The sequence below is a fragment of the Hipposideros armiger genome, unplaced genomic scaffold, assembly GCF_001890085.2.
Source record: "Hipposideros armiger isolate ML-2016 unplaced genomic scaffold, ASM189008v1 scaffold_28, whole genome shotgun sequence".
NCBI lineage: Eukaryota > Metazoa > Chordata > Mammalia > Chiroptera > Hipposideridae > Hipposideros > Hipposideros armiger.
The window spans coordinates 4,197,250-4,213,387 of record NW_017731378.1 but is presented as its reverse complement, the minus strand read 5'-3'; the positions used below and the strand labels follow the sequence as shown (position 1 = coordinate 4,213,387).

Here is a 16,138-nt window from a genome sequence, read left to right as displayed (position 1 = left end):
CAGGCATCCTGGTATTCCCAGAATTCTTTCCACACTCCCCCATCCCCCAATGCAGCGAGAGGAAAGAAGCCAGCAGCAAGGAAGGACCAAAGAGGATCAACTTGGTTGAGGGACTTGCTCCTTTCTCAGCCTGCTTGGGAAAGGGATTGCTGGAAAAACCGACCTCTGCTAAGAGCCACGTGGGCGCGCACCGCCTCGGGCCGCGCGCCTTCTCCCCCTCCCCGCTTTGTTAACTCCTCTGCGCCTGCGCAGTGCGACAAATCTGGCGCTGTCCCCTTCAGCACCACGCGGAGCCCGCGCCGCCCCTCCCCGCGGTGAGCCCCGCGCGCCCCCGCCTCGCACGTACCTCGTGCCCACCCCCCCACTCCCTGACCGCCCGAACAGACCCCTTCTTCCTTCCGAGGTCACCATCTGCTTGCCCTAGCTTTCCCAAGGAGAGCAGTTGCCATAGTAACTCTAGCGGCGCTTTCTTAAAATAACTGGGCCCCCTTTTACCTTGGCCAAGGGCACAAGGGTTGCCTGTCCCCCACTTCCTGTAGTCCCGGTCTCATCCCGTCTAACCTCTTACCCTCAGACGGGCAGAACACCTAACTCAGGCAGCAAGGAAGTTCTTCCTGAAGTCTGGCTAACATCCCTCCTACTGCATCCTGGGCAAGTGGTCAGGGTTGTTTCCTGGGTCCAAGACTCAGAACCCTGGAGGGTTTGAGGCAGTGATCTCTAAATCTCTCTCCCATAAATTGATGGTCTCCTGGATTTAGGGGATGGGTCCGGTCTACACCCATACCGTGTGCTTGGCGCGGCCGCGTGCTCGTGGGGGCGGGAGCGCGTTGTGGCATGTAACAGGTCATGTGGCAACCTCCTAGGGACACGCGTGGGGTCTGGAGCGGGACACGCGTGTGCAACTGGGTCCTGCGGGTGGCTCACTGGGCGCTGGGCGAAAGGGATGTGGACACGATTGGGGTGGGGCGCATGAAGATCTGGGGAACAGAACCAGGGGCTCCATATGTCCTCCCCTTCGTCAGGGGCAGGTCTCAGGTTGGCGCGAGAGCCCAGCGGGGACCTAACGTCGAAAGGGGGAGCAGCCTCCAGGGCCCAGGGCCCTGGGAGAGGCCGGGGGTGGGGGGGTGGGGTGGGATTAGCTCTGCGGGAGCCGCGCGTAGGGGGAAGGAGGAGGGACTCAGAGGCGGGCGGGCCTGGAGAAAGCGGGAGCAAGCGGGAGCCGCGCTGCCTTCACAGCTGAGCCGGGCCCAGCCTCTCCTTTGCCTCTCCTCGGCCCCAGCTCCAGGCGAGCAGCGGTGAGTATGGCTTGAGTCCGGGCTGCACTGGGGATACGCGGGGCCCCAATTAAGCTTCAGGAACCTGTCAGGGTTGCTGCTCCTGACCTCTGCCCCTACCCTGCATTGCCACCAGAAGCCCCTTTACCCCTTTTATGGTCCCTCCTGGGCTGGACATGATCTGTCATACCCCTGGGGGGTGGGGGGAGGGGAGGAGAGGGGCCTGGTGCAGCTTCTCCCTCCAGAGACCAGTGACTGGTGGGGGTTGGGGGAAAGGGTGTGTGTCCCTGCTTAAGTATGTGTGTAAATGTGCATCTGAGATTGTTACCAGTAGGCCTCTGTATCTGATATGCCTGTGTGTCTGTGTGCATTGGAGAATGAAGGCCTGTGTGTATGTTTGGGTATCTCTTTGTGTGTTCCTGTTTGATGACAGTGTGTGTGTAAAACAAGCATGTGCCTTTCCATTACAGGCATATTTGTTATGACTGTGAGAGTGTATGAGGGTGTGTCTTTGAGCAATGTGTGTGTGTGCCTGTGTCTGTGTGTGCTGGAAGGTGTAGCCTATGAATATGTTTAACTGTGTACTGACATATTTGTCCTTAAGTATGTGTGTGTGCATGATTGTGTGTACTTGTGTGGGGAACAAGAATGCCCCTTTCCTACTCAGTATGTATGTATTAGGGGTAGTGACCTCTGTTCAGGCCTTTTCCCGCCCCTTCATCCTATGCCTCTCAGCCCCTCATGGCCCCTGTATAATCCTTCCCCTCCCTCCCCATTCTTCTTCCCTCCCCTTCCAGGGGGCCTGAATTGGGGTCTCCGAAAGAGGGAATGTGGGGGACTCATGGCTGTATGATAGTGATGGCTGGCTGACACTCTTGGCCCACAGGGTGGGATACTAGCCTTCCCCCTTATCCACCAAAAGTAACTCCAAAATGCCACAGGGACTCTGGGCTCACTCAACTTCTGAAATAGCTTCCTCTCTCCTCCCAGGGTGATGCTCAGGGTCCCCAGGCAGAAGGAGGGCATCCAGGGGCCTGTTAGGGGGGGACAGTTCTTTTCTCCTCAGGCCTCGATGGAAGTAGCCAAAGCAGGAGGCCTGATCACCCCCAGGGGTGAGATCAATGATGCCATATTCTCAGAGTTGGCTAGGCCTCTGGTGCTCAACAGCCCCAGCCAGTTTTCCCCTCTGTCTCTGCTCTCCTGCCCATCCAACTCCCCAGCAGTTCACCCCCTGCTCCCCTTCCTCTCTTGCAGACCTGTCTGAAGAGCATGCTGCCCCCTCACTCCCCGCCTGGCCTCGCCATCCCTGCCCCCCCAGCCTGACCCCCGGCCCCAGCATGGCCCAGGGTGCCATGCGCTTCTGCTCGGAAGGCGACTGTGCCATCTCCCCGCCACGATGCCCGCGCCGATGGCTCCCCGAAGGCCCCGTGCCCCAGAGCCCCCCAGCCAGCATGTATGGCAGCACAGGCTCCCTGCTACGACGGGTGGCAGGTCCCCGAGGCCGGGAACTGGGACGTGTGACAGCACCCTGTACACCCTTGCGTGCCCCCCCCTCACCCCGTGTTGCTCCCTCACCCTGGGCACCCTCTTCACCCACTGGGCAGCCCCCTCCAGGAGCCCAGAGCTCCGTGGTCATATTCCGCTTTGTGGAGAAGGCCAGAGTAAGGCCACTGAATGGGCTACCTGCTCCCGGAGGCTTGAGTCGGAGCTGGGACCTGGGTCGGGTCTCTTCTCCCAGGCCCACCCCAGCCCTTGGGACTGGGTCCAACAGAAAGTTGCGGCTGGAGGCATCTACTTCAGACCCACTCCCAGCAGGAGGAGGCTCAGCTCTGCCTGGCAGCCAAGGCCTTTTACATGGGCCACCAGCCCAACCTCAGGTTGGGGCAGATGGCCTTTACTCCTCTCTCCCCAATGGGCTGGGGGGTACCTCTGAGCACCTGGCCACACTATTCCGAGGACCTACTGACCCTGGACTCCTAAACCAGGTATGCGACCTCTCCTTGGGCTCCCTGGAACCCCAGAGTCCCAGTAAAGGGGCAAGACTTGGCCTCTTGGCGGTTTGGGCCTGTGAACTATTCACTATGAATCCTTCAGTCTATCCTAAACCTGTCTCTTTCTTGCCCTCTGTGCTTGTCTCTGTGTCTCTGCACCTCCATCTCTGTCCCTGTGTGTTTTTCTTTCTGTGTTTCTGTCCCATATTCTTGTGCCTTTGTACGTCTGGCTTTATCTCTCGGTGCCTGTGTCTATCTCTCCCTCCTTGGCTTAGGGGAACACCTGGTCCTCGCCCCGGGAAGTCTCCTCTCATGCCCAGAGAATCGCTCGAGCCAAATGGGAATTCTTCTATGGCTCCTTGGACCCCCCCAGCTCAGGTAAGGCCTGGGGCTGCGGCCAGGAGAACAGGACAGGTCCTTCTCCACCGTAGCTGAGATATGGTAGGGAGCCTTCCTTTAAACCTCCCCCAATCCTTTCCTGGACTCCTAAGTCAGCAAATGCCTCTCCAGGCCTCAGTCTTTCCACCTGTGTTAGAATGGGGGCTTGGGAGATGGTGGCGGGGTTGGGTACCTGCAGGAACCTGGGTAGTAGAGGGAGGGGATGGTAGGATATCAAGGGTCAGTCCTTGGAATAGAAAAGAGGCTGATTCCGTCAGGCCCCTCAAAATTATTTGACAAAAACTTGATTTGAAATGAGCTCCACTGGCACCAGGAACAAGCTGAGTTTGTAGCAGGAAGAAGGGTGGTTAGACAGTGAAAGAACTTCCCTGACAATATGAGGCAGTGGGGGAGTTCCTTCCTAGAACAGAGTCAGGACAGGAAGCTGGCCTGGATTACCTCCTGACTGGGATGCCTATGCACACTGCAGGTGCTAAACCCCCAGAGCAGGCCCGCCCATCTCCACCCGGGGTGGGGTCAGGGCAGGGCTCTGGGGTAGCTGTGGGGCCAGCAGCCAAGTACTCCGAGACAGACCTGGACACAGTGCCCCTGAGGTGCTACCGCGAAACTGACATCGATGAAGTGCTGGCTGAGCGGGAAGAGGCTGACTCGGCCATCGAGAGTCAGCCCAGCTCTGAGGGCCTGCCTGGCAATGCCCGCCCACCTGCCCCACGTCCCAGCCCATGCCTTGGCCCTCCTTCCAGCCTGGGCAGTGGCGATGAGGATGAGGATGAGGCAGGTGGGGAAGAAGATGTGGACGACGAGGTGTTTGAGGCCTCAGAGGGGGCCCGGTGAGTGGGGTAGTGGGAGAGAAAAGTGGCTTGCTTCTTCCCACTGGCCCAGAGGCAGAGCTGGGATCAAAGGGACTGGAACAGAGATGAGGGTGGGGCTGGGAGGGTCAGAACCAAGCTGGTGGTATCAACAGGGCAGTTTGGCAGGAGATTCTGGACAGAGGCCTGGCAGAAAACTGGGGATGTGGGGGATATCAGCAAGAAGCCAGGAAGGTAGGGAGCAGCCAGAATAGAGGAGGAAAGGGGTTCTATTGAAGAACAGGTCAGAGTGAGAGGCCAGAGACTGGAATCAAGCCTGGGGGTGTGGGAGCATCAATCCGGATCCTGGCTCTTGGCGGGAAGTGAGGAGTGTGGGGACTTTCTGTCTCACACCCCACTGCAGCTTGGAGCCTCATCTTCTTCTCCTAAGATGTTGCCAGAAATAGAAATGGGATGGCAGGAGGGGAGAGGATCAGGGAGGAGGGGGAGAAAGGGAGATTAGCAGGGAGGGAGAGAGGAAGGGCATTGGTGCTGGGGACCGGTAGGGATGGGGTGCCCCAGGGGCACTAAGTAGCATAGAGAACCTATGGTAGGGACCCCCTACCCAGATGGCTTTTTTAAGGGGGTTAGGAGCCTGTGAAAAGGACATGATAATCCCCTTTGCAGACTCTGTATGAAAGCTCAGTAAAATGCAACCTGAGAGCTGTCCTCTGGGCCCCTGATCAGAGATTCTCCCTGCCCCTGCAGGCCAGGCACCCGGATGCCTCACTCTGGGCCTCTCAAGTCACCTGTGCCCTTTCTACCTGGGACCAGCCCATCAGCTGATGGGCCTGACTCTTTCAGTTGTGTGTTTGAAGCCATCTTGGAGTCACACCGGGCCAAGGGCACCTCTTACACCAGCCTTGCCTCACTGGAGGCCCTGGCCTCACCAGGCCCAACCCAGAGCCCCTTCTTCACCTTTGAACTGCCTCCCCAACCCCCCGCCCCCCGACCTGACCCACCTGATCCTGCCCCACTTGCCCCTCTTGAACCTGATTCTGGTACCAGCTCTGCTGCTGATGGGCCTTGGACACAGAGAAGGGAGGAAGAGGAGGCAGAGACTGCAGCCAAGCAAGCCCCAGGGAGGGAGCCCCCTAGTCCCTGCCGCTCAGAGGACAGCTTTGGGCTGGGGGCAGCACCCCTGGGCAGGTGAGTAATTCCTTTGGTTTCTCAGATCCAAGCTCCCCAGGGTCCTAGGGACACCTGTTCCAAGGGACAGAGCCTGAGTGTGAAGATGTAGTTTATATTCCTGACCCCTGATAGGGGTGGTTAGGGAATACAGATGCCTATTTTCCCATTTGGAGGACTACTCCCCTTCACAGCCAACCTCCTTGGTCTTAGATCCAGTGACTTGAAAAACCATGACTCAGGATTGAAGGGTGCCCGGAGAACACGCTCCCCTCTCTCCAGGAGGGCCTTTCCCTCCCCGGACAGAGCCTCTAAACTGCTTAGAATTCTTGTGACCTTACCCCCACCCAGCCTGAAGGCTATTCCCAAAGATGCAGCCACCAGCCTCTCCCATCGCCTCCCTCCATTGCCTCCCCTCTCCAATCAGGAGTCTCTCACCCTTCTCCAGGAAGTCCATTCACCAGTCTAACCTTTCTGCTCTCCCCTCTGCCAGCTACCCTCTCAGTCATGGAAGCCATGGCAACATGAGGGGGTGGCCAGGGAGATGGTTGCCTAGCAACCAGGAGTTTCCGGCCTCTGTCTCTGGGTGACAGGTGGCTTTGCGAGTAGAGCAGCTGGGGTGGGAAGGGAAGGAGAGGAGGAGATAGGGGATAATGGGGTTGCACTCTGACCCCAGTCCCCTCTACCCTAGAGCCTGCTTCTTTGTGGGTGAAAGAGAAAGATCAAGGAGGAGGCTCCTCTCTCTAAAAGATGTGGTGAGGAGGAAAGACATAGAAGCAAGAAGGTTTCCTTGCTGCCCTCAATTCTTTGACCATCTACTGTTCCTCCCTAACAGCCTATCTGTGCCACATTTGCCCATATTCTCAGAGATAGAAGACTATGTTCTGAGTAGGGCCAGGTGGGGATGGGGAATCTATGTCTAATAGTGAAGTTAGGGAGCTTTGGGGAAGCAGCCAGAACTCCCACAGCAGTAAGATGGATGTGGGTTAGACTTGAGGCAGGACTTCCACAGAGTAGGGTGATGGAGGGAACCTGTACAATCTCTGGAGAAAAGAAAATGCCTTCCCCATGTGCCAGTCACCCCTTTTCTGCCTTCCGTGTCTGGAGGCAGAGGAAGGAACTGGATGGCCCCTGAGAGCCTGCCCCACCTCTGAGCTGGTGTTCTCTCCTGGCAGTGAACCACCCCTGAGCCAGCTGGTGTCCGATTCAGACTCAGAGCTGGACAGCACAGAGCGGCTGGCTCTGGGAAGCACGGACACCTTGTCCAATGGGCAGAAAGCAGACCTGGAAGCTGCGCAGCGCCTAGCTAAGAGGCTGTACCGGCTAGACGGCTTCAGGAAGGCTGATGTGGCCCGGCACCTGGGCAAGAAGTAAAGCCACTGGGCTGGGATTGAGAAGGGGGTAGGGGAATACATCCTGTGGGCAACACTACTACATCCCCTCTATCTAATGCCCCCAGGTCTCTAGGTAACCCCCACCTGGCCCCTTGACACTTCCCCTTGAGACTCCACCTGTCTCTCTGCCCTGCCCACAGCAATGACTTCAGCAAACTCGTGGCTGGCGAGTACCTCAAGTTCTTTGTCTTCACGGGCATGACTCTGGACCAAGCTCTCAGGTGGGTGTTAAGCCCTCTGAGGGCAGCCCCATTCTCCAGGCCTAGTGTGCAGGGCATCAGCTATGCCCCTTCAGTCTGTGCCTCCCCTAAGCTGCCCTGACATCACCCTTCTCAAGCTGGCTGGGCATGGCCAAGAACCAGGGCTGCCTGGCAGGGAAACTTGGGTAAGGGTGACATGTTCCCTCTTTCCTCCTCGCCAGGGTGTTTCTGAAAGAGCTGGCTTTAATGGGTGAGACCCAGGAACGGGAGCGTGTGCTGGCCCACTTCTCCCAGAGATACTTCCAGTGCAATCCCGGAGCCCTGTCCTCAGAGGGTGAGGAGTCCAGGAACAGGGCTTTCCTGGCTGGTCACTAAGGCAGATGGGCACTGAGAGTGTGCATAGGAGCATGAGTGTGTGTGCAGGAGTGAACCAATGCACAAGCTTGTAGGCATGTCAGCATGCATGTGTGCAGGCAGTATTCATATGGCTGCATGGATGTGGAACTGTGCATATGGGCAGGCATATTGTTAGTCTAGTGTGTGTTGTGAAGAGGCAGGTGTATTTGCATGCCATTGTTCACATATAAGTACAAGACAGTGCTTGGCTTGAGTGGCTGCACTGATCTGCATAGTTGTGTAAGGTCCACTTGTGTTTAGTGCAGAGACACAGAGGAGACACAGGGGAGCAAGCAGCCTCTGTCACCTTAGAGAGCTGGGGAGGGTGAGCTGAGAAGAGGGTGTGGTCCGTTCTGAGGGATCCGCTGGAAGAGAGAGTTTTTCCTGAGGGGGGGTTTCCGCTAATGAGGTTCCGGACTTACAAAAGAGTGGTTGTGGGCCCAAAGAGGGTCCTGAAAGTGGGCAGGGGATGAGCTGGAAGGCTGAGGAAGATAGCTGTAGGAAGAGTACCTGGGAGGTGGCTGAGGCTGAATATCAACTCTCCCCTAGATGGTGCGCACACGCTGACCTGCGCCCTCATGCTACTCAACACCGATCTCCATGGCCACGTGAGTGGGGTCTGGTGGGAGGGGACCCGGAGACAGACCCTATCCAGAGATTTTAAGCCCTGGGAGACTACAGGACGCCCAAGTTCACCGGCCTCTGGACCCTCCCTTAGAACATTGGGAAGCGCATGACCTGCGGAGACTTCATCGGGAACTTGGAGGGCCTCAACGAAGGCGGCGACTTCCCCAGGGAGCTGCTCAAGGTGGGGGGGCGGGGCAGGTACAGGTTGCTGGAAGGGAGGGATAGGGGACCTGTTAGCAGCTTCAGAGGGACGGGAGGTGAGGGGCCTACCGGCCTCCGCCACGGGAGCCTGGACTCTCGTGACTCAGCCTGGGGACCGCCCCCTCCCTCCAGCCCCACACTCGGGCTCTCCCGTACATGCGCACTAGCGTGCAATCGTGGCAGCTCGCTGTGGTGGTGGTGGTGGGGGGAGGCGGCTCTCGAAAACACGTGACCAGGCGGCCCTGGACCCCGTATTTGCCTTCACCCTTGCTCCTCCTCCAGTGTTCACTGAAGATGGGAGGGGCCGGTCCCGGCATGGGGTGGGGGTGGGGGTGTCACACAGATATCGCTTCCCTTCTACCCCTACATCCCCCTGCCCCAGGGCATACAGTCACAAAGACCATCCTGATATCACTGCGCTGGAGGCACCGGGAGGTAGAGGGGCCTGAGAGGGGCCTGAGAGGGACAAAGGCTTTTCCAAGGTCTGGTTAACTAGTTAGTGCCAAACTGGGACTAGATACTTCGTTTCTGGCTCCCATGCCCTGGCGCCACTTGGGGGTTGGTTACCCAGGAGCTGGTATGGACAGGAGGAGGAGGGGGCATCCTGGTCCGGTGGGTTCACTCCTCTCCCTGATGCGTGGTGTTTCATCCTGGGAGACCTGGACTCACTTGAAACCACCAGGGTTGGCAAAAGGGTCTCTGGGCCACCACATAAGTGTAACTGCATAGGAGTGTCCTTGGGATTGTCTGTGAGCTTAGGCTGTGTAGGGTTTCTGAGTTTGAGAATGTAAGTGGGGATGTCCATTTAGAGCTGGGGTATGCTTGAGTTGAGTTGTATCTATATGATTTAGGGTACTGGTGAAACAAGGGGGTTTGTCTGACTTGGGGTGTTTTGTGCTTTAGGGCTTATGATTTAGAGTGTGTGTTTGAATTGGGGTGTAGGTTGGGTGTTTAGTTTTGTTGGGGTGTACATCTGAATTGGCTGTCTGATTTATGACATGTGCCTGTGTGTAGAAGGTGTGTTCGTGGGTTAAAGACTAAATTTTGACGTGTGCATCTGAATTTGTAGTGTCCGTGAGTTGGGGTAAATGTGAACTGGTGCATCTGGTCAGTTGGGGTGTATGCCTGTAAACTGGGGTGTGTGTGCATGAGTTGGGATATGCGTCTTGGTGATTTCGATGAGGACCATGGGATTCCAAGGCTGCCTCCATCCTGCGCCGCTGTGGCCCCTCCAGGCTGGGGAAAAGGGCCACAGGGAGGCGTTCCGACCTCTTCACTCACTCCCCACCCCCAACTCTGACGTGCCAGGAGAGAGCTCTAGACCCTACAGGGTCCGCCCACCTTCACAGCCTCGGGCCTAGGGGCTCCCAGCGCCAGCCCCCAGCATCCCCAGAGCAGCCTGCCACCACGCAGGTGCTCCCCGCATGGCCTTGCCAGGCCCCTCCCTTGTGGCTGCGCACCGCGGGGGGCCCCCCTCTTAGTCTAAAGCCTCCATTTTGCGCCGTCCCCGCCCCAACCCTCGCCCTCCCCTCCCTGTCGGCGCCCCCCTCCCGCTGCCAAACTGCAGAGCCGACAGCGCCGCCGCCGACACTGCGCGCTCCTGTGTCGGTGGAAGCCGGCCGGGCTCGGGCCGGGCCGGGCTGCTCGCGCCCGCTGTCGAGGGAGCCGTCCGCCGGCCGTCTGGGCTGTCAGGGGCCGAGGGCGGGCGGGGGCATGGCCGGGGTCCGCGGCGCGCCGGCCTGGCCAGCATGATCGGCGTCAACAGCATCCACAGCAGCGCTGGGCGGCTGCGCTCGCGCTCGCTGTGCTCCGTGCGCTACGGGCGCACCCACCGTGGCGCCGAGACCCTGTGCTACGGCTGGCCGCAGCGCTCGCGTAGTCTCAAGCCGGTGCTCTACACTGACCTGGTGGTCAGCCGCCTGCAGAGCCGCAAGAAGAAAAAGGCGGTGAGGGCGTTGGGGCGGCGGCCCACGCCAGGCTAGGGGGCGACCGAGGGGGGTTGCCGAGGGAGGTGAGGCTGAGGGGGGCGGCTGGAGGGAGGCAGCGAAGGTGGCAGGAACCGAGGCGGGCATCGGTGGGGCTAGGGGGAAGCACAGCGGGGACGAAGCCCATGGGTAGCCAGGGGGTGGGCATGGGCTAGAGGGGGAAGGGCACCGACCCTTGGATCAAGCTGAGCATCTCAAACTAAAGGGTCTTTGGGTCTTCTAGATGGGAGCATGACGTGGGTCTTGTGGATGGGGTTTAGGACTTTGGAAGGGAGATATGGTTGGGGGCCAAAGGGGCAGGGGATGAACTGGAAGGCTGGAGACAAGGATTGCAGGTTGGTTGTCAGTGTCCACTTCAGCTTCCTGGCTAGAGAGTTGGAGTAAAGGTTTTGGGTCAGAGCTATGCTGGGTTTGGGCTGGGTGTGTGCTGGGAGGATATGTGTACATAATCTTGGGTTGTGCTGTGTGTAGGGTGGAGGCTGTGGGATGTACTCAGCCCTTGACAGGATATGCACATGTAGGCTGCGTGGCATGGCAGTGGGCAGTGAGAGTCAGAGACTGGTGTGTTGGGGTGGGGGCTGTGTCCCCTCACGGAGAAGGTACCGACGTCACCACTGCACCCAGCTCACACGCAGACAGCATCACACGCCACACGCTTAGCCCAACACGCACATGCTGGGGACACACCCACTCACAGACAGGCTGTTGGAAGCGCCCCCACAGTGGGAGGCACTAGTGTGAACCCATGTTTCAGGCTACTCCCAAGAAGAAGGGTCCCCTATGCTACTCCTGGACCCCAGTCTCTCCTCTGACTATCCCAAGGCCCCCACAGGTCCCCCAGACCAACTGTACAGAGGGGACGTGACTGATTCAGGAGCTCACAGGGAGTTTGGGGTGTACAATGTTTAGAAGCCAGAACTATTGCCTTTTAGACTAGTGTTCACTCCCCAGTAACAAAAAATGAAGTGTGCGAGTAGCAGGGGGCTGGACCACCCTGGCATTTGGCTTGGCGGGTCAGTCTGGGTTGGGGGAAGGTCTCAGCTTGTCATGGGATTGGGAGCCATGAGAGTGTTCTCTGTTAGCCAAAGAAAAAGGTGAGTCCCTTTTCCTGGGCCTCAGTTTCCTCGTGTGCTCTGTATAGGTTTATCCTGTGGAAACAGGTTCAAAGCACAATGTTGGGAAAAGGAGAACTTCTTTGGCTGCATTTTTCCATTCCCTCCCAGGATCTGAGCAGGATGACCCCTTAACAATAACAACAGTAAAGATAATAATAGCAGCTGCCATTTATTGTGCATTAACCATACGCCAGGATGCCCTGTGCTAATTGCTTGTCCTTCATTAAACATGTGTTACTACGTTTGTTCTTCCCAGTGAATACTACTAGCTCAAAGCTAAAGTGGCAGAGGTGGGCCTGGGTTCTCTGTACACTGTCCCAGTGCTCGTATTCTTGGTCATTACGCCCGGCTGCCCCCTTGCCCAATTCTGTCTCCTCCCTCAGGTTGGGAGGTAGTACTCTGAGCTCTGACATTGGGGTACATGGTGCACCCCCCCCCCACCACCCTGATTTGTTCTTCCCTTCTCAGGCCTTGTACAGCTCCATCAAGAATGAAAAATTGCAGTGGGCCATGTGAGTCCTGGGGCTGTGTGTTGGGGGTGGGGATGAGGCATGGGGGAGGGTTGGCCTAGAGAGGCCAAGAGCTGAGGTGGGCCCTATGAGTCCTAGGGCTGTGGGGCAGGGGAGGCGGGTGAGGCCATGAGAGGCAGTGAGGTGGCCTCACTTCCTTCTTTGGAGATGCCTGTCTGGACTTGGGGTTCTGTGTCTTGTCTCTAGCTGGGTTGTTATGACAAGCTGCGTGGGGGAGGGGGGTGGCCACTGTCAGCTGGCCTAGGAAGAGGGGTGCTGAAACAAAAAGGGGAGGTCCCTTGGCAACCCTAGTGGGAAAGCAGAAGTCTCTGGAGGTAGGGCCTTGACCAATAGCATGAGCTCCCTCTCAGGTCCTAGGGAGCCCAGAATGTCACAGAACAAGGGACCACATTGGTGACTCTTGGCAGCCCCAGTGGAAACAGAGAGACTCAGAGTTAAGTCTTAGAAGAGTGCAGTCTGAGAGATGAGGTCCAGTTTTAGCCTTGCGTACCCCAGTCTGAGGGTAGAGCCCTCATCTAAACAGTCAACAGATCACTGATAATTGCTGGTACCTGCTGAGAGTTCAGTCACTGCTCAGTTTAGCTGGGAGCTCCCAGTAGGCAGGAGAGAAGACTTCAGAGAAGGCAGAGCTCAGGACTGGGGTAGAGGGGAAGATCAGGGAAAGCTTCTTGGAGGATTGGGACTTGGAAGCATTTGTTTGGGGGGTGAAAGGGGGAAGTTGATATTTAGGAGGCAAATAATGTGGTGGCTGAAATGAGTGTGGCATGGGGAGACCAAAAGGCAGGCCTGGTTGGAATGGAGAGTGGAAGGAGAAAGACATTGTTGGCGGGGATGTATTATAGGCTCCAAGTGGGAGGAAATAGGGAGCTTGCAGGTTCTTGAGCAAGGGAGTGGCCAGACAGAGTCAGACATTTTATATCTGACAGACCAGGATGTACTAGGGGACCACTAGGAAGTAGCTACTTCTGCCGCCATTTAGCCAACAAGCTGAGTTGGTGCTGGGTGTGGTTGAGACAGCTGAGTCAGACATGTGTCTGTCCTGTTGGAGAAGGGTGTGAGGTTTGGTGGTGTGTGTATAGAAATGGAGAGGACGGGGCTATTACATGTGAGGGGAGGAAGGGACAGACATAGCCCTACCCTTGGGAGCTTTAATCTGAGAGGAGCCATGCTGCCTTGAGAAGCCCTGATCTGAGTGGGGAGACTCAGCGGAGAAGACCTGGTCTGAGAGCAGCAGTTCCCCTACGCCCATCTCCACAAACACTGGAGGAGCTTTCCTGGGTGGGCAGAGGCCAGGATTGAAGGGGGGTGAGTGGTGGTTCTATGGCCAGCCCCTTCTGAGGTAATCACACCTGCAGAGACGAGGAGGAGCTGAGACGCTCTCTGTCTGAGTTGGCCGACCCCAACCCCAAGGTCATCAAGAGGGTCAGCGGGGGCAGTGGCAGCGGCTCCAGCCCTTTCCTGGACCTGACTCCCGAGCCTGGGGCTGCTGTCTACAAGCACGGGGCCCTGGTGCGAAAGGTGCATGCAGACCCTGACTGCAGGAAGAGTACGTGGCCTGGTGGGAGGGTCTGGGGGGATGGATGGGAGTGGGTCTGTCCCAGGACCCCCGTGACCTGTCTTCCTTTCGCCTAGCACCTCGGGGCAAGCGGGGCTGGAAGAGTTTCCATGGGATTCTCAAGGGCATGATCCTCTACCTGCAGAAGGTACGGGGCCAGCCCAAGGGGTGGGGGCTGAGCTGGCTTAGGGATGTTTGGCTGGGCTGGGCTAGGCTGGGACTGTGGCCAGGACAAGATGTACGCCCCTGCAGGAGGAGTACCAGCCTGGGAAGGCCCTGTCGGAGGCAGAGCTTAAGAATGCCATCAGCATCCATCATGCACTGGCTACGCGTGCCAGTGACTACAGCAAGAGGCCGCATGTCTTCTATCTGCGCACAGCTGATTGGCGGGTCTTCCTCTTCCAGGCCCCGTGAGTGCCTTCCTCCTGTCCATCCCAGACCCCTTCCTTGTCCCTGGGTTGTCTCTTTCCTTCTCGGGCCACATTCTGAACCAGGACCGGCATCCCTAGACAGGAACCCAGGGCTCAGGTCACAAGTGGCTGTGCTATCTCCTCAGGAGCTTGGAGCAGATGCAGTCCTGGATCACTCGCATCAATGTGGTGGCCGCCATGTTCTCTGCACCCCCCTTCCCAGCTGCTGTTAGTTCCCAGAAGAAGTTCAGCCGCCCTCTGCTGCCCAGCGCTGCCACCCGCCTCTCTCAGGTACTCCCAGCTCTGTCCACCTGGCCAGTGGGATGGAGCGGGGCAGGCCCAAGCCGACTACACTCAGGGCTACCGTGTATGATTATGTAGATGTCCAATGTACCAAGACACTGGCCATGGGGAACTGGGTTTCAGCCTCCACTCCAGTTGTCATGCTGTGAACCCAGACATAGTACTTTGTTCAGCTAAAGGGGCACCTTTCAAATAAACTTGCACAAAGGTACTGCACATGCTAGAGTGACCCTGATTGTGTTCCCTTTGGCCTCTAGGAGGAGCAGGTGCGGACCCATGAGGCCAAGCTGAAGGCCATGGCAAATGAATTGCGGGAGCACCGAGCTGCCCAACTGGGCAAGAAGACCCGGAGCAAGGAGGCCGAGGAGCAGCGGCAGAAGGAGGCCTACCTGGAGTTTGAAGTGAGCCTCCCAGCCTGGGCACCTCTGTGACACCTTTGTCTATTAGCAGGACCTCTGTCCCCAAGTACAGGCTCAGACTAATGGTTAAGGGAATGGACTCTTAAAGAGTAGGACCAGTTGGGTGACCTTGGGCAGGTTGTTTAATCCCTCTCAGCTTCAATTTCCTCTACTGTGGAAACGGAAGAACATTCTATTCCACTAGGATAATGAAGTGAGATGGCTGTCATGTGCTCAGTTTTCCGAACTCTGGTAAAGGCTCAAGAAACATTGACTATTACAATCAGCAGTCTTGAGAAAGCCCAGAGAGAGAGTCACCAACCTACCAGGGGGTTATGTCAGTCCTTGGGGGCTTTAGAGAGGAGCAAGAACTTGCCATCTCCTAGCCTTCTTCAGCATCCCTCCCTGGTCCAGATGGGATAGAGACGGGGTGGGATGGGCAGGGGGTGGAGAGTGTGCTCACAGCCCCTGCCCCTCTGCCTCAGAAATCCCGCTATGGCACATATGTGACGCTGCTTCGGGTCAAGCTGAAGGCAGGCAGTGAAGAGCTGGATGTGGTAGAGGCAGCACTGGCCCAGGCCAGGACAGAGGATGGAGTCCCCCCACTTCACTCCAGTCCCTCCCTGCAGCCCAACACCTCCGGCCAGCCCCGGGCTCAGTGTCATGGCTCAGAGCCAAGGGCAGGGGCAGGCAGTGGGCGGCGGAAGCCCTGAGTTGGGGGTGGGAGTGTGAGTGGGGGGGGGGTGCCCGTTGGGCACCTGCATGACATGGCCCTGCCTAAGCCCGGGCTGGCCTCGGGCCACCCCTGAGGGCTCCTTGGCCCAGGGCCCAACCGCGCCGGACGCGGTGTCCGGGGCAGGGCAGGGCAGGGCAGGGCTAGGGTACTGGCCTTGGGAGCCTAGGCTAAGGGCCCCTCTGAGACCCCCTTTTTGTGATAATGTTTTGCACTTTTTCGTACGGGGGGGTTGGGGGGTGGGGCCAGGGCCCCTGGACTTTTGATGCTTTTTTTTTGTGGGGGAGGCCTGACAACGTTTCTGCTTTCTGCTGAGACCACTCCCACCCAACACCAGCAATCCCTCTCCATTCTGGGGCCTGGCTCAGACAGAGGCCAGGAGTTGGAGCTGAGCTGGTTTTTCCTCCTTCCTCCCTGAGGGCTCACCTTCTCTCTTTCCAGAGGTGGAGGAAGGGTGTCCATGCCCAGGCCCCCATACACAGGCTGGGGCTGCATGGCCTTGCTTTCCCTCCTTCAGTGGGCCCTGCCCTTTGTACAGCCTCCACCCCCATTAAAACTGCTCTGGACTTGCTGGCTGGACCTCCTTCTCTCTCTAGTGCCTAGCTTGGGGCCAGGGTAGGACAAGAGTCACTCAGGGGCTGCCATAAGTTG

The 16,138-nt window shown here is 57.9% G+C and overlaps 1 protein-coding gene across 9 annotated transcripts; it reads left to right on the top strand.

Annotated features, from left to right (window-relative positions):
* Positions 1–225: 225 nt before the first annotated feature.
* On the top strand, positions 226–16,058 carry PSD (pleckstrin and Sec7 domain containing). Of its 9 annotated transcripts, none has more exons than XM_019636471.1 (18): positions 229–314; positions 575–1,295; positions 2,529–3,259; positions 3,541–3,643; positions 4,134–4,494; positions 5,221–5,661; positions 6,816–7,010; positions 7,175–7,255; positions 7,456–7,568; positions 8,180–8,238; positions 8,349–8,438; positions 12,027–12,070; positions 13,444–13,634; positions 13,721–13,791; positions 13,896–14,053; positions 14,200–14,344; positions 14,614–14,757; positions 15,240–16,058. In XM_019636471.1, the coding sequence occupies exons 3-18, from the start codon at positions 2,612–2,614 to the stop codon at positions 15,465–15,467; spliced, it is 3,072 nt and encodes a 1,023-aa protein (XP_019492016.1). In that variant the 5' UTR covers positions 229–314; positions 575–1,295; positions 2,529–2,611; the 3' UTR covers positions 15,468–16,058. The 9 variants fall into 9 exon arrangements, with proteins under 9 accessions (XP_019492023.1, XP_019492016.1, XP_019492018.1 ...); XM_019636473.1 differs by having other exon boundaries at positions 2,265–3,259; positions 5,521–5,661; XM_019636469.1 differs by having other exon boundaries at positions 2,265–3,259.
* Positions 16,059–16,138: the final 80 nt, after the last annotated feature.